The sequence below is a fragment of the Ichthyophthirius multifiliis genome, assembly GCF_000220395.1.
Source record: "Ichthyophthirius multifiliis unplaced genomic scaffold scaff_1120509251072, whole genome shotgun sequence".
In the NCBI taxonomy this organism is placed as follows: Eukaryota; Ciliophora; class Oligohymenophorea; order Hymenostomatida; genus Ichthyophthirius; species Ichthyophthirius multifiliis.
Genome location: NW_004086230.1, coordinates 20 through 21,869, shown reverse-complemented (window position 1 = coordinate 21,869; position 21,850 = coordinate 20). Strand labels below are relative to the sequence as shown.

At 15.5% G+C, this 21,850-nt stretch overlaps 2 protein-coding genes and 1 non-coding gene across 3 annotated transcripts, besides 36 other annotated features; all 3 read left to right on the top strand. All coding sequences in view use genetic code 6, as the record gives it.

Annotated features, from left to right (window-relative positions):
* Positions 1-711: 711 nt before the first annotated feature.
* Positions 712-774: a microsatellite.
* A 1,329-nt stretch (positions 775-2,103) lies between these two features.
* Positions 2,104-2,166: a microsatellite.
* Positions 2,167-3,922: 1,756 nt separating this feature from the next.
* Positions 3,923-3,976: a microsatellite.
* Positions 3,924-3,971: a microsatellite.
* Positions 3,925-3,975: a microsatellite.
* Positions 3,977-4,213: 237 nt separating the features above from the next.
* Positions 4,214-4,264: a microsatellite.
* Positions 4,215-4,253: a microsatellite.
* Positions 4,265-5,709: 1,445 nt separating the features above from the next.
* Positions 5,710-5,847: a microsatellite.
* Positions 5,848-6,961: 1,114 nt separating this feature from the next.
* On the top strand, positions 6,962-9,138 carry IMG5_138340 (tRNA modification gtpase, putative; the record flags this gene model as incomplete). The annotated part of the gene is made up of 7 exons (XM_004031745.1): positions 6,962-7,131; positions 7,189-7,405; positions 7,456-7,550; positions 7,594-7,809; positions 8,021-8,152; positions 8,201-8,403; positions 8,604-9,138. Exons 1-7 carry the CDS (start codon positions 7,024-7,026, stop codon positions 9,136-9,138), a joined length of 1,506 nt encoding a protein of 501 aa, XP_004031793.1. The 5' UTR covers positions 6,962-7,023.
* Positions 7,844-7,899: a microsatellite.
* Positions 7,908-8,008: a microsatellite.
* Positions 8,446-8,488: a microsatellite.
* Positions 8,451-8,492: a microsatellite.
* Positions 8,489-8,514: a microsatellite.
* Positions 8,491-8,547: a microsatellite.
* A 154-nt stretch (positions 9,139-9,292) lies between the features above and the next one.
* Positions 9,293-9,334: a microsatellite.
* Positions 9,335-9,795: 461 nt separating this feature from the next.
* Positions 9,796-9,838: a microsatellite.
* A 219-nt stretch (positions 9,839-10,057) lies between these two features.
* Positions 10,058-10,100: a microsatellite.
* Positions 10,058-10,116: a microsatellite.
* A 15-nt stretch (positions 10,117-10,131) lies between these two features.
* Positions 10,132-10,215: a microsatellite.
* Positions 10,145-10,201: a microsatellite.
* Positions 10,157-10,225: a microsatellite.
* Positions 10,203-10,236: a microsatellite.
* Positions 10,237-11,528: 1,292 nt separating this feature from the next.
* Positions 11,529-11,580: a microsatellite.
* Positions 11,581-11,613: 33 nt separating this feature from the next.
* Positions 11,614-11,712: a microsatellite.
* Positions 11,621-11,702: a microsatellite.
* Positions 11,630-11,719: a microsatellite.
* Positions 11,720-12,015: 296 nt separating this feature from the next.
* Positions 12,016-12,070: a microsatellite.
* Positions 12,071-14,265: 2,195 nt separating this feature from the next.
* Positions 14,266-16,046, top strand: IMG5_138330 (tyrosyl-DNA phosphodiesterase family protein, putative; the record flags this gene model as incomplete). The annotated part of the gene is made up of 4 exons (XM_004031744.1): positions 14,266-14,632; positions 14,673-15,744; positions 15,788-15,888; positions 15,943-16,046. 4 exons carry the CDS (start codon positions 14,266-14,268, stop codon positions 16,044-16,046), a joined length of 1,644 nt encoding a protein of 547 aa, XP_004031792.1.
* Positions 15,750-15,784: a microsatellite.
* Positions 16,047-17,759: 1,713 nt separating the features above from the next.
* Positions 17,760-17,840: a microsatellite.
* Positions 17,794-17,826: a microsatellite.
* Positions 17,841-17,945: 105 nt separating the features above from the next.
* IMG5_138320 lies at positions 17,946-18,018 on the top strand. Its single transcript has one exon. It is a non-coding gene; the product is annotated as a tRNA-Val (tRNA).
* Positions 18,019-18,052: 34 nt separating this feature from the next.
* Positions 18,053-18,109: a microsatellite.
* A 1,490-nt stretch (positions 18,110-19,599) lies between these two features.
* Positions 19,600-19,664: a microsatellite.
* Positions 19,665-20,080: 416 nt separating this feature from the next.
* Positions 20,081-20,113: a microsatellite.
* A 337-nt stretch (positions 20,114-20,450) lies between these two features.
* Positions 20,451-20,503: a microsatellite.
* Positions 20,504-20,613: 110 nt separating this feature from the next.
* Positions 20,614-20,676: a microsatellite.
* A 194-nt stretch (positions 20,677-20,870) lies between these two features.
* Positions 20,871-20,920: a microsatellite.
* Between the last annotated feature and the right edge of the window lie 930 nt (positions 20,921-21,850).

Sequence of the window (21,850 nt, the reverse complement as noted above, 5' to 3'; positions counted from 1 at the left end):
TTTTTCCCGCAATTAATAAAATAAATAATATATAATATAAGAAATGCTCAGAAAATCACGAAAAAGAATAAAACATATTATACATAAATTATAAATTATATATATTTTATAAATAATATTCATAATAAATATATTAAGAACAAAAAAAGATTATAAAATATATGAACATAGACATACAAGAAGAAACAAATAAAGCCTTATAATCAATAAAAAATTAATAAGGAGATTTAAATGACGACGAAGTATATGTGATAGAAATAGTTTCTATACGATTCTAAAAATTTAATTATTAGCTTAAAAACGCTTTAGAAAAATTTATATGCTTACAAATGTTGACTATAAACGACTGTTTATTAAATGATTTAACTTTATTTCCTCGTTTGCCAGCTTTAATACGATTAGATTTAGTTTTTAATTAAATAACAGGCGATTAATTATAATATTTGAGGGGTTCAAGGCATTTATAGACATTAATGTTAGGAGCTAATAGGATAAAAAATATAAATGATTTAAAGTTATTAGGGTAGATGAAATAAATTTTTTAATTGGATTTATTAAATAATCCTATTTATTTGGAAAATGATTATAGAGAAAATGTATTTAATATGTTTCCTTCTTTATAAATATTAGATACTTAAGATAAAAGAGGAAAAGACTATGATTAATAAAGCATGAATATTTCAGCATAAAGAGTGCCATAAAGTCTTTTTGATAATTAATAATAATAATAATAATAATAATAATAATAATAATAATAATAATAATAATAATAATCAGTAGTAGTAAATTAATAACTATTCTTATAAAATGCATAGAAATTACAATTTTTTAAAAAAATAAAAAAACATCTTTTAAAGTTAAAAAATAATTACCTATAATGAATTAATAAAAATATTCGCTTTAGAAAAATAATTAAATAGTAAATTAGAAAAGAATAAGTAAATAAACACGAGCTGGCTTAATTTTTCCTTGTTCCAGGATAGGTAGATATTTAAAATAAGAACATAAAACTTTAAGAATAAATAAATAAACATCTATATATCTAGCAGCTGTTTTATAATATTTAACAGTTGAAGTTCTCGAAAGTGCCGGAAATGTTTGCAAAGTAAAAAAGAACAAAAGAATCACCCCCTTTCATTTAAGAGAAATGTTTAGAAATGATGAAGATTTAAATAAATTCATAGCTAATACAATTTTAAGTGAAGTAGGAAATATATAAACAAAATATAAAATTAATTGAAAAATATATATATATATTATTTATATTTCATATGTATTTATACAAAATAATTAATAAATCATTTTATTTTATTGGTTTTTCAAGTATTTCATTAGCCTAAACCTATTAAGTTTTTTCGATTTCGTAATTAGATATATAAGCTGAGTTTATTATTATTATAGAGTTATTTAGATTTTTTATTTCTTCGTATTTACGTATTTCTTTTGTACACTCAAAGCCGTTTAGAAAAGGCATTTGGATATCTAATATAATTAAATCAAAAGGATTTAATTAATATTTTTATAAAGCTTCTTTTCCGTCGTTTGAGAGTTAAATTTCTATATTTTCGAAATCTTTAAATATGTTTATCATTAATTATAAATTAAAAGCGGAGTCATCTACTAATAATATTCTTTAGAATCTTTATTAGATTTTTTTTAATGAATATCTTTTTTCGTGTTTATAATATATATCTTCAGGTGTTTATTTATTTATTATATTAGGTCCTTGAGAGTTTTCATTAAATTAAGATGAGTTTGTGGTAAATTAATAAGATTATAAGGAATTATTTTTCTATTATTATTCTATTTCTTAGGTTTCTAAATTTTAATTATTATGATCTATTATTTCTTCTATATCAGAGTCAAATTCATCTGTATTTATTTAACTTGAATCATTTTATTCTACTTATTAATTATTTTATTAAAAAGAATTTTTATCTAATTATTATTATATATTCTTAAATAATAAAAAACTAAATTTTGTTCCACCCTTTTGTATATCACTTTCTATATATATTTTCTTCTTAGGACCTAATATAGATACTAAATTTTTACATAATAAAAGACCTAAACCAACGCCTTTTATAATATATAAAAAGATAAATATATATATATATATATATATATATATATATATATATATATATATATATATATATATATATAATACCATATTTGTTATTTCCATTTTTATTATCAAAAGTAGAAAATTCTGAAAACAGCTTGTTTTTAATTTATATAGGAATTCCTTATCCATTATCTTATATACTAAAAAAGATAATGTCTTTATTTTTCAACAGATTTATTTTTATTTAAATAATTCCGTTTGTAAATTTTATTGCGTTTGAAAATAAATTCACGATTATCTATTTAATTCTGTTTTTATCAGAACAAACCTAAATGTCTTTTTTTAAAAATATTTCTAGTTTTATATTTTTTTATTTTATTTATATATCAAATAATTCCTATATTTCTTACATTAATTTACTCATTTAAAATTTGCTTTAAACTACTGAAAATTTGTTTTATTTTATTTTCTAGGAATCTAGTATATCCGATACTAAAAACAATAAATGATAGCAGTTTATATTTATATTATTGAAGTCTTAATTAGTTTTTAAATCAGAAAATACTTTCGACTTATTCTCATAAGAAATCTATTATATATAATTTAGAGGTGTTCTTATATCATGAGCCGCCTATGCAAGTGTCATTTCAATCTCTTTTTGGGTGTCTTTCATTCTTTTATTTATTACAGCACTACTAATGTCATTCATTATTAATAAAATAGATTCTTTTTAGTTATAAAATAATTAAACTAATCTAATATCATAATACATTTAGTTTTATTAATCAAAAATTTCTAAAAACATGTATTCTTATTTAATTTGAGAAAAATTATTTTATTAAACTTATTTTTAATATAGAAAGTTTTCAAGATTTTCATTATTTTTTCGCACTTTTTTAAATAATAAATAACTTAAAACTTAAAAAAGACTGATATTTTTGTCTAGGAAAATCTCATTTAATTTTTTAAAAATTTCATGTTTTTAATTTGAAAAAAATTCCGAAAATTTTTTATTCATATACGAAATTTATAAAAATTATGAAATTTTTTTAATTTAAAAATTTAATTTCTAAACAGAAAGTTGTTGGCTTTGATTTTATTTGAATTTCAATTTTGTCATATTTTCACAATTTAAAGGCTCAATTAAAGAATTCTAAGAATTTTCTTTTTCTTTACTTATTATTATTTCTGAAGTTTATGAATATTCCTCTATTATATTTTTGAATTATTTCAATTTCTCCTTTTCTATAAATACTTAATGGAATATATATTTCTCATTTAACTCGTTTATATAGCAAAAATTCCAAACTAATATCAACAATAAACTGTAAGATAATATTATAAAACCTTCCTTGTGTCCATGGTAGTATATTATTTAAATAGATGGGGCTAATAATATTTTTATTACTCGAAAATACCAGTTATAGAATAAAGGAAGCTAAAGAATTTAGTATATACAATAAAATTGACATAGAAATTTACTATACAGCTTTTAATGATTAGAATCATTTTCTATTATAATATTAATTATTAAAATCGTGAACATGTCATATAAATTAGATTAGATAAATAGAAATATAGAAAAATAGTTATATTTCTGTTAAAAAAATTTAAATAAAATAGTTAATAATGCGATTAATATAAAGAAGTTTATGATTAAAAAGATAATTAAATATGAGTCAATTTTGAAATAAAACTTAATTACAAAAAAAGAGGTGAATTAATATAGTATTATAAATATTAATAGGATTTTATTTTGGGAAAATTTAGTCTTTTTAAAATCCTCGTTTTCATCTGGATTTTTAAAATCGAGAGTTAATTTATTGTATTATATTTATTGAGTTAATTACATACTTTTTTTTTTATTGTATTTTTTTTTATTGTATTTATTTTATTTTATTTTATTTAGAAAAAAAAAAAATTTTTTTTTTTTAAATTTTACATACTTTTTTTTTTTTGTGCATGTTATTTTTTTTTATTTTATTTTATTTTTAAACAAAAAAAAGATTTTAATCATTTTTATTTTATAAATATAAAAAAATCTGGATTCGAATAAAAAACTAAATCCATTTCTTTAAAATTAGAGTATTTCTTGTTTAATAAATTAAATTTATAAAAAGTATATTTATTATATTGTTTATAAGTAAATAAATTAAAAATAAAATAATATATTAAAAAAAAAATATGTTTAAAATATCCAAATTGACTAAAATAAAATAGTTCTTATAAAATACTTAATATTCAATATTTATATAATTACAACCAATAAAAAATATTAAAAATTAATTTCATATTATAAAAAAGGAAAATTATAATTATGTTCCTTAATATACCAACAAGTATTCGAAAATATTTTTTTTACATAAAAAAAATATTATTTTAGTTTTATTTATTATAATTAGGATTAAAGACTTGTAGGAGAATCCAATTTAAATATATATAGGACAAAATCCTAATATTTCAAATTTAATCCATTTTTGTTATAAAAAGTAGAAGATGAGGAAGAAGTAATAACGAAAAGGGAAATATTAAATTTTTTGAAAAAAAATAATCAAGATATAATAATTTAAAATTTTATTTAAAAAATTGAAGAAGGTATTATAAATGATTTTTAAAATTTTTAATTCGATTTCTAACATTAATATATTGCTTTAATTTTAGAATATGAGAATATAAATATATTAATTATAAAAGATTTATTTAACAATAAGTTTTATCAAAACATATTTAAAAATATTTAATAATATGTTTAATTTGACTTATATAATAACATATATTTTGTCAAAAAAAATGAATAAAATAATATTTTTAATGAATTGTAAATTGCTAATATTGAAAATTGTGAAAATATTATATAAGAAAATATTTTTAAGGAAGAAAAAAATACTTAATTTGAAATTAAAATTTAAAAACAATTAAATCATAAATTTATTTTTGTTGAAAAAAGCAAAGAAAATACAAAAGAACTTTTTTTTAAAGAAACTTATATATAAAATAGTATGTTTCGTAAATTTTTTGTAAATAAAAAAAAAATTATTGTTTATATATATATATATATATTACAAAAAAAAGGAAAGTGATGTTAACTTAAAAATTGGAGAAAAACAATTATTTTTTACAAGAAAAACAATAAATTAAAAACCTTAAAAAGTAACAAATATATATTTTTTATTAATAATAAAAAAAAAGATTTATTCGGCTTGTTTTTAAAATAAAAGAAAAGATATTGTTGAATATAAATAAAATAAAATGTTAAGCCCTACTTAATAAAATAGGAAGATTATTTATGAATAAGCAAAAGATTTACTTTTAAGTAATCTAGAAAATTAACCAGATAATAAAAATAATGAACATCTTATACAAATATTATAAAAGAAATAAAAGCCGATAATAATTTAAAATATTTAATTATTTTTTCAATGTTAAAATGATGAATATATAAAGTATTTTGAAGTTTTTTAACATTACGTGTGTATTATTATATAAGGATTTTAGAAAGATTACATTAAAATTTATAATTTCAAAACAAAATAGTTTCATAATTTAGTTTTTAAAGAGAATTTTTTAAATATAATTTAAGTAAATAATTAATATTACGAATCTACATCATTTAACTTTCTTATTTAAGTAAAAAATTAAAAATATATATTTAGATATAATATATATATATATATATATATATATATATATATATATATTTAAATTATATATTTTTATTTTATACTTATATTTATTTTTTATATATATATAATATTAAACATATTTATATTATATATATAAATTAAATTTTTATTTAATTTTTTAAGAGTTTTTTTTCTCCTTAAAATTACATGAATTATAACATGGGCATCAGATAACTTTAAAGTTTTCATATTATTTCATATCCAGGCTTTAATTAAGAAGATTTTAAAATTGAAAAGTATAAAAATATAATATTTTACTTCAAATATTTTTTAAAAAAAAAATACAACTAAATTTAAATAAATAAAAGATTAGAAGCTATTAATTAAAATGGTGAAAAAGTTCCTTTTTATTTATTTTATAATATTAAAAAAATTTCTAATTAAAGTAAATGTTTGATTTATCTAAATTATATGTTGAATTCTAAATCAGAAGATAGTTATAACAAAATAAATTGAATATTTTTATAAAAAATAATTAATTAATAATAAAGGTCTTTTAGAAAGTTTTATTTAATTAATAAATTAAGGAACTCTACTTGTTTTTCCTATTTTAAGAGGTACATATAATATTAGTAAAGAATGGTTCGAAAATGGAATAAAAGAAAGAAGATAAAACAGCTTTAATGATTTGATTACTGTTTTAGAATTTATTAAGGAATAAGAAATTTCTAAATAATTATATGCTTTTTCAAATACAGAAATTTCAGGTTTAATTCTATTACAAACAATTATCTAAAAGCCTAATCTATTAGAAAAATGTGTCATATATGTTTAATTTTTTTTTTTATTATTATTTTATTTAATTTTTTTGTTTTTTGTTTTTTATTTTTAAAAAAAAAAAAAAAAATGGATTGTTTGATGAAGAGAATTTTATGAAAAATTAAAAAGAAGAAAAAATGTAGATTTTTGGAAATTTAAATGAAAAATAATTTTTTCCTTTATATTATGACTTTTAATAAATTTAATAAAAAATTAATACTTAAATCTTAATTTGTAATTAAGAAAATAACGAAATAGGTTATTAATCATAATAAATATTTAAAAAAATGAAAGAAAATAAGGATATTTTTCTAAATGTATAATATAAATAATTTGAAAAAAATATTAATTATTAATAAATCGAATAAGAAAGTATAAATTTTTTATAAATTTTAGATAATTATTGAAAACAAAAAAACAAAAAAATATATTTTTTGTTATATTTATAGTTAATATATAAAAAAAATATATATATTTTTGGACTTTTATTAAAATAAATAAAATAAACTCTTAATGTTCCATAAAATAATAGTTTAATATTTTTCAATTTCCAAAAATCAACAAAAATTTAATGATTCAATTTTCGCTTTAGCTTCTGGATAAACAAAAGCAGGAGTTTCTGTAATAAAATAAATATAAAAGCATTAAAAATTAAAAATTATAAAAATAATATATAAGATAATAAGAATAAGTGGGTTTAATAGTTTATAAGCTTATTAATTTATATAAAAAGAAAATTTCGAAAAACTATCAAACGAATAAATTTAAGAAAAATACTAAATTTAACCTAGATATGCTTATTTTAAAAATTTTTATTCGATTTTAGATAAAAATAAATAAATAGATAAAGGTATTTTCATTTATTTTTAAGGACCAAAAAGCTATACGGGAGAAGGTTTTTATTTTTAATAGATAATTATTTAGTAAATATATATATGTATATAGATGTTGTAGAATTTCATATTCATGGAAGTAGAGCATTATAAAGAAAAATACTTTATGAACTTTCGAAAATAAATTAATTTAGATTAGCTGATTAAGTTTAATAAAGCAAATATATATATTTATATATAAAATACTAAGGGAGAATTCACAAAAAGAGCATTAATTAATAATAAATTAGATTTAATGGAAGTTGAAGGTCTAGCTGATTTATTAAATTCTGAAACTGAAATATAAAGGTAATAATCAACCAATTAGTTTTTAGGAAAAAGTAGTTAAATATTAGAAAATTGGAGATTCGAATTAATAAAAGCACTTTCAAATGCAGAAGCTTTTATTGATTTTGAATCTGATTAAGTATTTACATATTAATAATAATATAAAAAATAATTATATATATATATATATATATATATATATATATATATAATATACATATATATATATGTTTTAAAATATTTATATGTTATATGTTATATGTTATATGTTATATGTTATATGTTATATGTTATATGTTATATGTTATATGTTATATGTTATATGTTATATGTTATATATTTGTTAATAGGATGATGTAGAATTTAATATATTATCTTAAACATAAGAATAAACTTAAAAAATATTAAACGAAATAAAGAATTAATTAAATAATAAAAATAAAGGAGAAATTATAAGAGATGGAATCAAAATATCTATAATCGTTAGTTATTAAACAAAAAAATTAAATTTTAAAAATATGTATAAACAGGGAAAGCCAAACTCTGGAAAAAGTACCTTATTGAATTGTTTAGCTAAAAAAGAAATTGCTATAGTAAGTGAAATACCAGGTACTACTAGAGATATATTATCTGTAGTTTTAAATATTTCTGGATTTCCTGTTATTTTATATGATACTGCTGGAATAAGAACAACTATAGATAAAATAGAAGAAAAAGGTGTTAATAGAGCAATGTATAAAAATAATAAATTTTTACTTATTTAATTATAAAAAAAATTATTTATTTATATATTATTTATATTTATTATTATTATTTATATATATATATTAAATATATATATTAATAAAAGGTAATATATATAAAATAATAAATATAATTAAATATATTTTATTTATTAATATATATATACATATAAATATTTATATATTATAGATAATAAGCTAAAGAATCTGACATAATAATTTTAATTGTAGATATAGAAGATATAGATGATAAATATTAGATAAATATATAATAAAATGAGTAGCTTTTTTAAATTATAGATAATGAAAAATATACTGTTTTAACTTTTATAAATAAAATAGATTTAAAGGAAAATAAAATTATTCATTATATTAAAATTTTCGATAAAGAAATTCCTGTTTAAGGGTACATTTCCGCTCAAAATAATACTAATATTAATAATTTAATTGATATTTTATCAAATACAATATAAAAAAAGATAGAATTTTAAAATGATTATATTATAGAGGAAAATTCTATTATTACATAAAGTAGACATAGAATTGAGTTAGAAAAATGTATGAAACATTTAGAAGTTTTTTGTTTTAATCAAAATAATTTACAGGCTGATTTGGTTTGCGAAGAGTTAAGATATGCAGTTAATAGTATAGGAAAAATTACAGGGAGAGTTGATGTTGAGGAAGTTTTAGATGTTCTTTTTAAAGAATTCTGTATAGGAAAATGATTTTTTGTTAATACGTAATAAATGTGTAATATTAAGCATTTTTTAATATAAAATTTTTACTTATCAATAATAAAAAAAAATTTGAATTTTTATTTTATTTTTTTTTTAAAAAAAAATCAATAAAATAAATAAGTTTTTTTTAAAAAAATTTGTTAAAAAATAAAATAATAAATAAAAAAAATTAAATATAAATAAATAATTACCATAAAAATATAGAAATGGCATATAATTCAAATAAAGGTTATTAAGGATATTTAATATAAAAAACAATATAACCATATTCATTACGTTCCGATAATTCAAATTTTAATGAATTTAGAACAAAAAATATGCTTTTATATATAAATAAAAAAACTGGCAATACTCGAGATAAATTAGGGAAAAAAATAAATTATAATGTGCTTTAGAATGGTATTAATTTGGTTGGAAAGAATTAGTTTATACCGGCTAATAATAATAATTATGAAGGCGATATAGATAATAATATATAGTTTTTTAAAAAGGATGAGTTAGATGAATATCACGATAAAATATATAAAGAAATGTTAGAAAAAATGGAAGTAAATAAATTTTAAGATGATTTTGCAGTTATTACATTAAATAATAAAGAGGAATTTCATAAAAATAAAAAAAAAGAGCTGAAATAGACGATATTTTAAATAATATAATATAAAATAATTTATAATAGAAAAAAATATAAGAACTTTATATTGATTATAATAAAATTTCGTTAAAAAATAAAATTTAAGAACTAAAAGGGAAAAATATAGATATGGCAAAAATTTAAAGAAAAATAAAAAATGAGAAAAAAAATATTTTTGATTTAGAAAAAATTCATGATTAAATGAATAAAGTATGCAAATCTAAAAATTTTAATGTAGCAAAGGTACTTAATATACCAGAAAGTATTTAATATATATATTTTTATATTATTTATTATTATAATTATTTTTATTATTTTTTTAATATTAATATTATAAAATTATGTTTAAAATATAATATAATTAAAATAATTATATGATATATATATTAAAAAAAATAATATATATAATATATATTTAAATATATATTTATATAATTGATATATTTGATATATTTTTATATATTATTATTATTATTATTTTCTATATAGTTATGTTTTAATATTATAAAAGATTAGATTTAATTTAAGTTACCTAATGCGAAAATTGAAAATAAGGTAAAAGCTTTAGATATTTTAGATGAGTTTATTGAAGATTAAGAATAGAACTAAAAGAAAAATATTATTAAAATTTATAAAGAAACTAAAGATACTATAAATACTGAATAAGGAAAAAATAAACTTAAAATGTCAATTTTTAAAAAGAAAAATGAATAAACTTTAAAATTAGAATAATAATTTGATAAAAATAATAAATCCGCTTTTTTGAATGCAGGTTTTTATTATATGTTTTTTTTTATATTTTTTTAAATAAAATAAAATATTTTAACATAAAAAAAGTAAAAAATACATAAATTGATCCTCAAAAATTTGTAAGAGATAAAAATAAAAAAACCCTTGTATTTAATAAAAAAAGGATAATAAAATTTGCTTAAACAAATAATTTATTATAAAAATTTTAATATGAGAAAGATACTTAATAAAAAATAGTAAAAAACATATTTATGAAAAAATTCTATGAAACAAATCCTAAACTTACGAATACTTCTACAAATTCGAATGATTAAAACAGTAATTCTTAATTTTATTAGTTAACTTTAAGCTAAAATTTAAATTTTTCTTAGAAAAATAGTACTTAAAAGTTTTTTAATACATCAAAAAGTACATAAAAAGATCAAGAAAAAGAAAACTTTGATTAATTTATAAAATAATGTGATAAATTAAAACAATAATAGTATAAAAGCGTAAATAAAATTAAATAGAATATAAATACACTAGAAAATATTTTTTTGGAAGATTTAAAAGATTATAATATTAATGATTAAGAAAGAGTACAAATTGAAAATAAAGTAGAGAATGCAAATTTTAATAAATTTAAAATTCTTGCGGAATTCAAAAGAAAGCTTATTTCTTATTTAGTAGAGAGGGTAGAAAATAAAGGGGATTTATTAAGTAAATTTAAATAAAAATAGAGCACGAATTCGTATTTTTTATAATTAATGGATTAATATTAAATAAAAAACTAATTAAAATGATTATAATTTCTTTTGTTTTATATATTTTAGGCTTTTAAATTTTTAAAAGAAAAATAATTATATATATTTGTTTATTTATTCATCATAAAATTTTAAGATTATTCTATTATTAATAAATTATTAATTTTAAATTAATTTATATTTTTTTTTAATTATGTTATTTATATATTTTTATTTTTATATATTAATTAAATAAAATAAAATTTTTAAAAATAAAATAATATTATTTTATATTAAATATATTTTTTTATATGTATAATTATATTTAGATATAAAAATATTTTTTAAATATTGAAAGAAAAATATTTATATTTAAATAAATATATATATAAAAATATATATTTATATATAAATATATAAATATAAATATATATATAAATATAAATATAAATATAAATAAAATATATATTTTTTTCGATAATTAGAATAATAATATAAAAAATATCCATATTATTAAATATATTTAATATGGTATATATTTATTTTTATTTAATATATATAAATATTAATTCTTTAATATTTTATATGTTTTATTTAAACAATAATTCTTATTTATATTATTAGAATATATTTATTTTTTTTAAATAAAAAAATGCTAAAGATAAATAATTTTATTTTATTATATTTTCCTCAAAATTAATTTATTTTTAATATTATTCTATTAAATAAGTTTTTAATATTTTATTTTATAAAATCTTTTTAATTAAAAATATATATTTATTATATGTAATATTTATTATAAATAATATATTATTATTAAAAAAACTAGATTTTTATATATAACAAAAAATAAAAAATTCGAAAAATATAAGAAGATTAATTATAGAAAAATTAAAAAATAACATAAAGTAAATTTTAATTCCTATTAGTTTATAATTTAATGAATTTAATAACTGATTTTATATAAATATTTTGAATTAATATCCTAAAAGAGGATTATATTCTTCTTATGATAGTTTCTCTTGATACTTTTACTAAAAATCAATTTAATAAATATATTTATTACATATTTTTAATAAAATAAAAAAAAGACTTTATTAAATTTCCCTAAAAATAACATAAAAAAATAAATCTTTATGACATCTTTTTATTTTGAAATAAAATAGTTTAAATATACTATAGACTTAAAAAGACATTTTAAAAAAAAATCATAAAAATAAAACTCATATAAAAATTATATTAATAAATAACAAAGATTAATAAAAATAATATAATAGTTATACAATACCTTTTTACAAAAGATTTAAAATTATACTTTAATATATTCACCAAAAGTGTAATATATTTAATGCGCAGATGCTTTCTATCCCAAATATCTTTTATTAAAATTCAATTTTCAAATGTATTTGTTAAAAGTCGGAATTTAAACAAATATAATTAGTCTGTGTTAAATAATTGTTTATTATCTTGAAAAAAATAAAAATTTAGTAATAATCGGATTTTCATAATGCTTTTAATTGATATTATGAATAAAATATACATTATAATTTAAATTATAAAAAACTTTATTAAAAACTGATTTAAAAGAGTAAGATTATAGTGAGCCTAAGGTTATTTTATTAAGTAATATATATGGGAGAAATTAGGATACTTGAAATATATACTTGGGGAGGCTGAATGGGATTATGTGGGCTTTTGAAGAGTCTTAAATTGAGAAATATCAATAATAAAATTTCTAATATATTTTATAAAAGTATAAATTTAGTTAAGGAGTTTTAAAAAAATAAAATAGTTAAAATTTTCAGAACTTATTTAAAGTAATTTTTCAAAATAAGAAATATATATATATATATTAAGAATTATGATATGGATTTTAATATGCTCAACAATAAATTTAAATTAAAAATATTATTTAGTTGATAAATTTATTAAATGTGCTTTATATTAATTCGAATGTCTTAAGATTAGTGCTTATCATTATGGAAATTATTCCGAATTTAAAGTTTATGGTACAAATAATTAAGAAAATAAATATCGAATGTTTCTTTTATTTATTTCGGAAGATATATATTTTTTTTAAGTTTTTTTTTTTTTTTAAAACCATTTGAAGTTAAAAACTTTTTATGTGAATAGTGAATTGTGGGTAATATATATACTTATAAAATATTTATTTAATAATAAAATTATTTTAATTTAAGTATTTTTATAAGATATGAAAGTTAATAAGTAAAGAAATAGAGGATAGCTTAAGTTTTAATATAAATCTAAATAATTATGAAATTCTATCTAATTATTTTAAACAAAATTTAATGATCATTATTATTTTAATTGATAACTTTAATTAAGTAATAATTAAACATTATTTTATTATAAATACTAAAAAATATTTTTATAAAAATTATATATTTATAAAATTTAATTTTTTTTTTTAAAGATAATGAATTAATTAATATTCTTATAATTGTAAAATGAAAAATTAATTATTATAATTTAATATATTTTTATTTATAAAATAAAATTATGATTTAATAAAATAATAAAAATGTAAATATTAATTTTTAACTATTAAAAAATTAATTAAAATACTTATTTTATTTTTTTATAATTATTGTATAACGCATTTTATTTCTAATGTGATTGAAATACTGATTTTTATATTTAAAACTTCTTTATTTTTACATTTATAAAAAATAGCGTATTATATAGTAATAAATCTAAAAATAAATAAAAAGCTAAATAAAGCCAAAATATTTATATAATATAGTAATTATTTATATATGTTGAAAATACTTTTTTTATTTAAGTATACTTAGTATATTTTTTTTTCTGATCAATCTTTACATATATACATATATATTTTAATAACTAAAATATTTATCAAAAAATGTTACGTTATCTTGAAATTAAATATAAATTCCCGCAAAAATAAAGAAACAAAAAAATATTTTTTTTATAAATTTTTAAAAAGAAACGCAAAATTAATAAATTTAAGTTTTTCTTTATAAAAATTAAATGAACTAAAAATAGCAAAGTGAGCAAAAAAGTAGTAAAAAAACTACATTTTAATAATTCGAACAAACCGATAATGATGATAAAAAAAATATATATGAAGACATAAATAATCAATATAAATAATTATATTTAGAAAGATAAAAATAAAAATTATAAGAAAAGCCATAAGAAAACCAATAAGAATAGATATAAGATAAAGTTAAAGAAAATCCATAAAATAACTAAGTAAAAAGTCCTTTTAATTTTGAATTTAAAGAATAAAAAAGTTAATTTTATATAAATGGCTTATGTTAGTACCCAAAAGAAGAAAGAACTCCATATATGATAAATTTTAATGAAATATTTTCTAAGAACCCATTCTATTAATGTTTTTATTTTCAAAATTAATATATAAAAATAAATAAAAGTTTTTAATTAAACTCCTCAAAGGCAAGAAATATAATCTATTTTTATGACAACATACGGATTTGAAAGCCAATTATTAAAACCTATAATAGAGTCTGGAAAATATGTAAAAAAAAAAAAAAAAAAATTGAAAAAAAATAAATGTACATTACATATATAGTTTGTTCTTGCAAACGATAAAAGCTCAGAAGAAAAAAACTTAAAAAATATAATTTATGAATATGAAGGTTTTAAAAACTGGACTTTAATTCATCCTCCAAAAGATGCTAGTGTAAGTTGGGGAGGTGCTTTTCATCCAAAATTATGGTTGATAAAATTTAACGAATTTTTAAGAGTAGTTGTTGGAAGTGGTAATTTACATATTTGTGATTGGTCTGTATGGAGTAATTGTTTATGGTATTAAGATTTTCCTTTGAAAAAATAATAAAATGCTTAAAAAGAAAAAAATCAATAATAATGGGATTTCGAAGGGGATTTTTCAAATACTTTAATTGATATTGTGAATAGAATGATGCCTGATAATGTTAAATATTAGAATTTGCTTAAAATTGATTTAGAAGAGTATGATTATAGTGAAGTTAAAATTATTTTATTGAGTAATGTACCTGGAAGGCATTTAAATATTTAAAAACATGGGCTTGGAAAATTAAATGCAATTATAAATGCTTTTGGATAGTAAAATAAATAAAAAATTATTACTTATGAGAGTTCTACTTTGGGAAACATAGATAATAAATTTTTAAACGAATTTTATAAAAGTGTAAATTTGGCTTCATGTGATTTTCAAAAAAATAGTAAAGAAAACATAAAGGATATTTAGAATTAATTTAAAGTTATTTTCCCAACTAAAAAGTATATATGTCAAGATACTTTGTATGGCATTGAATATGCTAGCCCTGTTATTTTAAATGAGAAATATTATTCAAACGAGAAGTTTATTAAAGATGTTTTCTATTAGTTTGAATGTCCTAAAGGTTACTTTTATCATTCAGGAGTTATTCCTCATTTAAAAGTTATGGTCGTAAATGATAAAGAAGATTAGATTTCGGATGATTCTCTTATATATGTTGGAAGGTAGCTTTTTTTTATTTATATTTTTTTTTATATTTATATTAAGCCATAATTTTACTGGTGCAGCTTGGGGTCGATATGAAAAAAATTATTCGCAAATTTATTGTATGAATACTGAATTAGGAGTCGTTTATCCACCTATTAAAGGTTTATTTTATAAGAAAATTAATATTTATTTATTTTATTTTTATTTTTTATTAGATAGTAAAGATATTAAATAAGAAATAATAAATAGCTTAAGTTTTAGTATATATCCTAATAAATATGAAAAAACAACTGTACCTTATACAAGAAACTTTTAATGATTTTTTTATATTTTAAAAAAATTTATATATTTAATACATCTTTTTGTAGTTTTTTTGAATTTGAACTAATTTTTAAAACAAATTTGTCGTAAAAAGCCTTAATAATTCATAAAAATAAATATATTAGGGGGGAGTAAAAAGAGTATATCAACAATAAATATATATGTATATAAGATTATTACAAATATATTTTATTTTATTTAAATAAATTAGAGTTTTAATAATGAATTATTAAAAATATATATATCTAATATTAAAAACCATAAATTCATGAAAAAATATGATAATAAATAATATATTTTATATAAATGATATAAAATTAATTAAAAAAATGTTTATTTAATAACATAAAATATAAAAAAGATAAATATTATTAAATTATTTATTTACAAATAACATATATAATAAAAAAACAAATAATAAAATGAATTTTTATTTACAAAAATTAAATTATTATTATTTATATGTTTAACCTTATAATAAAGATAGGCGCTTACTAATAATTAAAAAAATCATGTCGAAATGTAAAATAAAACTTAAAATTTAAAATTAAATTAAGATTTTCCAAATTCAAATTTACCTATATAAGATATATAATAATAATATTATAAGAAAAGCGCTTTTTTTGGAGCAAAAATTTAAGAAGAATACATTATTTTATCAAATAAATTTGAAATTATATTAGATTTAAATTCAGATTTATAATTGAATTTAAAAAACAGATTTCTAATTGAATTTTAGCTTGATTTTGGAAACAATGTATAATATAAAATAAATAACATTTAATTTTATACAATCAACATGAATACATAAAAAAAACTTTATTTAACTTAATATTTTTTAGTTTAGAAAAATGGGCTTCTTTATTATTATTTAGATTTAGATATTAAGTTTTTATAAAAATAAGAAAAATTAACTGCTGAATGTTATATTTAATGTAAAGATTGCAGTATAATATTTAGAAGTAAATTTTTAGATTAAAATATTAATTTAGAGTAGAATATTTATTAAAACTAATTGTAATTTTAAAATAAAGAAGAAGTTATTTTATATTTTAACAATTTTGAATATGAAAGAATAAATTTTAATTTCAACTCTGAGAATATAAAAGAAATAAATGTATGTTTTTCTGAATAAATATGTCTAAAAAAATAAAAAGAATTTTAAGTTTTAAATGAATAAAATTAAGGAATTTTTATTTTTTTAAAAGTATAAGAATATTCTTAAATATCTTATTAAATAAGTTTTTCTGAAAAAAATGAAGAAAATTCTTTATAAAAAAGAGTACTTTTCCCTTTCTAAAATAATAATAATGAATAAAATAATTAAATTATTTTCACAATTCTTATTATAGTTGCTATTATTTGTTTTATTTTAATAATTGCTTATTGTATATTTAAATACATTAAATTTAAAATCATTTAACAAAATAAAGGAGATACTATATAATTAGTTGATGCTTAAAATTAAAATTATGCTCTTTAATAATAATAAGAAATTAAGAATCAAAATTATGCTTAAAATATTAATGTAAATGAAGGAGATATTGTAAAAGAACAACAAACTAACTAAATTACTAACAAATCAAAAGATACATAGAGAATTTATAAACACAGGAGAAAAGATTTAAGAATTATTATAGAAGATACTTCTTTTAGTATTAATAAGGAAAGAGTTTAATTAAAAAAATGAGAAAAAAAAAAAAAAAAAAAATATTTATTTTATATTATAATATTTTATTAAAAAATATTTTTATTTATTTTTATTTTTATTTTATTTTAAAAAATATTTTTAAAAAAAAATTTAAATATAAAATAAATTAACTTATTTTTTTTTTATATAAAAAGATGTTCTTTACACTCTTTTACATATTTATTTATATCATTATTTAATGTAAAAGTTCGTTTAGTGTAGTGGTTATCACGTTCGCTTTACACGCGAAAGGTCCCGAGTTCAAACCTCGGAATGAACATTTTTTTTATTTTAAAAATAAATAAAAATAAAATTATATATATATAAATATATATATATATATACATATATATCTATATATATATATATATTAATTTATCTCTATATATTGTTTAATATGAAGAAAAAAAAATATATATATAATTTTATTATATATATATATAGAAAAAATAATTTTTTTTTTTTAATATTTTATTCATTAATTTTATTATTATGTTTATTAGCTTTTATTTGGATACCTAAAATATTATTATTCAGTAATTTTTTTTTTAAGTAATCTACAGGTGCAATAATTTTTTATATTTTTATAAATCCCTTAAGAAAAAGGTGAACCAAAAGACCTTGGAATATCTTATAAATAGCTAATATTAATCCAACTTACATACTCCCCTTTTAAAATTTTTTTATATACAAAAAATAAATATTTACATGTAGTAATATTCTTTAGACCGATATAAGTTTGAAAAGCAAAAAGAACAAATACAAATATAAAAATAAAAACAAGAAAAACTATTAATATAATTAAAGAAACATATTCTCTTTCAAAAATTTCTATACTATAGTTTTTAACACAAGAAAAAATCTAATTTAAAAATTTTATTTTTGTAAATCTATTCTTTTATTTTTACAAAAAGTAATCCATATATAATTTCAGATTATTAAAATATTAAAAACCAATAAAAAATACATTTATTTTTTCCACCTATACAATTTCCTACCCATGGACAATGATGGTCAAATTAAGCTACACATTTTTTACAGTCTTTACAATGTTTAGCCCTTATAGGCATTTCAATGAAACATATATTGCAGTATCTTTTTTCTATAAAAGGTATTTCATGTATGTTTTCTTTATTTCCTTCCTTCTATACTTCTATTTTTTATTATTATACAGATTAAATGCTTTAGAATGTATTGTTTTTCTGCTTTAAATTTTTAATATTTAAAACTGTATTATCTTAATTTACCATATTTCTATTACTTTTTGCGATATTTATATCCTATTTATAATTTTTAAATAAAAAAAATCTAATTAAATAATACTATTTTCAGTTATCATTTATGCTTATTAAGTTTAATTATTATTGTTATTTTTAATTAAATCTTTTTTCCATAATAAATTTAAAAATCATTTTTTTAAATTTCCTATAAACCATTATTAATTACTTCATTTTTACCTTCTTTTTTATTTTAAACTACGCAAGTTGTTAACTATTCTTGAGTCTCTTTGGTGCTTCTTTCTTCAAATTAGATTGTTATTTCGACTTCTCTTTTTATTTATCAATTTATTTGGTTTTATTATTCAGGAGGCTAACTTTTCGAATCATTAAATTCTTTATTTAATTCCATAATAACAATTTAATCATTTCCTTCATGTTTTATTGTTCTTCGAAGTTAAATTGTTCTTAATTTTCTTAAGTTAATCTTAATCAACAGATAATTCGCATTAAACAGCATTTTGTTCAATATTTTATTAATTTTCATTATTATTTGGTTATAGATCAAAATTTTCAATTTAAGATTTTATATATTCTTATTTTTTATTTTATTTTAAAAAAGAAGAAAAAAAAAATTGTCTTTTTATTTTTACTTTTTTTTATCCTATTTTAATTTTTTTAATCTTTATTTTCCTATATTTATATTTTTTCTTGTATATATTGATTTGGTTGTTAGCTTATATAATCTTTTGATGTCATTTTATTAAATACATTAAATGAAAAACCAAATTTTGGGTCTTATATTATTTATTGCTATATATTTTTTGTTCATATATTAAAAAACTTTATATTTTTTACATTATTTGAATTTATTTCATTTAGTTTTATATAGCCAGGCTTTTTTTTTAAAAAAAAGCATTTTAATATTTTATATTTTATATATGTATTTTTTACATCACTAAAATGCAATATCATGTAAAAAATAAATGTGATTGAAAATAAAACCCAAAATATAAATGAAAATATATAATTTGTATTTAATAATAGTTAGAAATTATAGATTATTCCTGAAATGAATATTCCCTATAATGCTGTATACACAAATGGCGAATAAAAATCAACTAAAAAATATATTTTTATTAAAATTATAATTTTATTTAAAGATTTTTATTACCATATTATTTATTCATTATATTTTTTTAGATTACTAAAGAAAAATATATTTATTAATTTTTTATTTCGAAAAAAAAGACTAATAAATAAAATAATTTTAAAAAAATAATGAAATAAATAGCAAATAGTTATAAAAATATATAAACATATATTTTATAATATCATTATGCCATAGTTTATTTTATATTATGTTATTTACTGATTTAAATTAATAAAAATTAATAATATATAATAAAAAATAAAAAATAAAAAATTTTATGACAAATTATTATATATATAATTAAATTTGGAAAAAAATTTATGTATAAAAAATGCTAATTGTATTTATAAATAATATATAATATATAATTTAAAAAATATTATTATATATTTTATTTTTATTGAAATATATCTATATATAAAATATATAGCTTTTCTATTTTTAAAATTTATAAAAATTTAATCTAATTTTCTTTTGTAAATAGAATAAATAAATTTAATTTACTATTTATATATAAAAATATATATTTTATTATTAATTTATATATAAAAAAATATTTTATTGATTATTTTTATTTTAAATAATTTTAAAATATTAAAGATTAAATTTTCTTGATAGTTATATATAATATAATTTTATATATGAAAAACTTAAGTTTAATTTTTATTTGTTATTTTTGAATTTTAAAGGTATATGTATAATTAATAAATTGATTATATATATTAATATCTATTATATAATATTTCATTTAATATACAAATGTTTTGTTTATATAATATATTTTATTTTTATTTTTATTATATTTATTATTTAATATAATTGTTTTTTTGCTTTAAAAATTTAAAATAGATAAATATATATTTTATTTATTTCATTATTAACTAATTATTGATAATTAATTTCGATATTAAAAAAAGTTTTTAATTTATTTTTTATTCCACTTATAGACACTTTATAATTCGATTATTTCCAAGTTTAGAAGGTTTTCAATTATTTCTTCTTAACTAAGTAAATTAAAAATTTATAAAATTTAATTTTCATTTAATTAAACAGTTTCTATTAAAAAAGTCTTCACATTTTCTATTTATTAATCTTGTAAAATCTTTGAAATAAAAATTATTTAAATTATACATTTATATTACTTTTTTAAAAAGATTATTTATTTAAATAAAATTAGTTTTATATATATATTAGGTCTTCTAAAAATAAATTAATATCATCTTTTATTAAAAAATATATTTATAGAGGGTAATACTATAATTAAATATCAAAAAGAAATTAATAATCAATATTCTCCAGTTAATCATAAACAAGAACAATAAATTATCTAATTTAAAATTTTTATATATTATGAAGATTAAATATTAATATATTATAGCTTTACTTGTTATTTAAATATATATAATTTTTTAATTTTTATTAAAAAAATTCTTTAGCTTGAAAAAATTTTATTTTTATTAATATTTTTTAGTTTTAATTGTTTATAAAAAATATATCCTTATTTTAAATAATAACTAAAAATAAATATATAAAATATTTACCCAATAATCGCTTTATATTTATATTTTTTAATATTAAGGTTAAATATAAGGTAATATTTCTAAATTAATGAAGTTGTTAATAAATACTGTACACATTAAAATATTTTAAATAATTTATATATATTTTTTAATAAATATTTAATTATATAATAAATAAATAAAAATAAGGATATATAATTTATTCATTTAAAAACATATAAA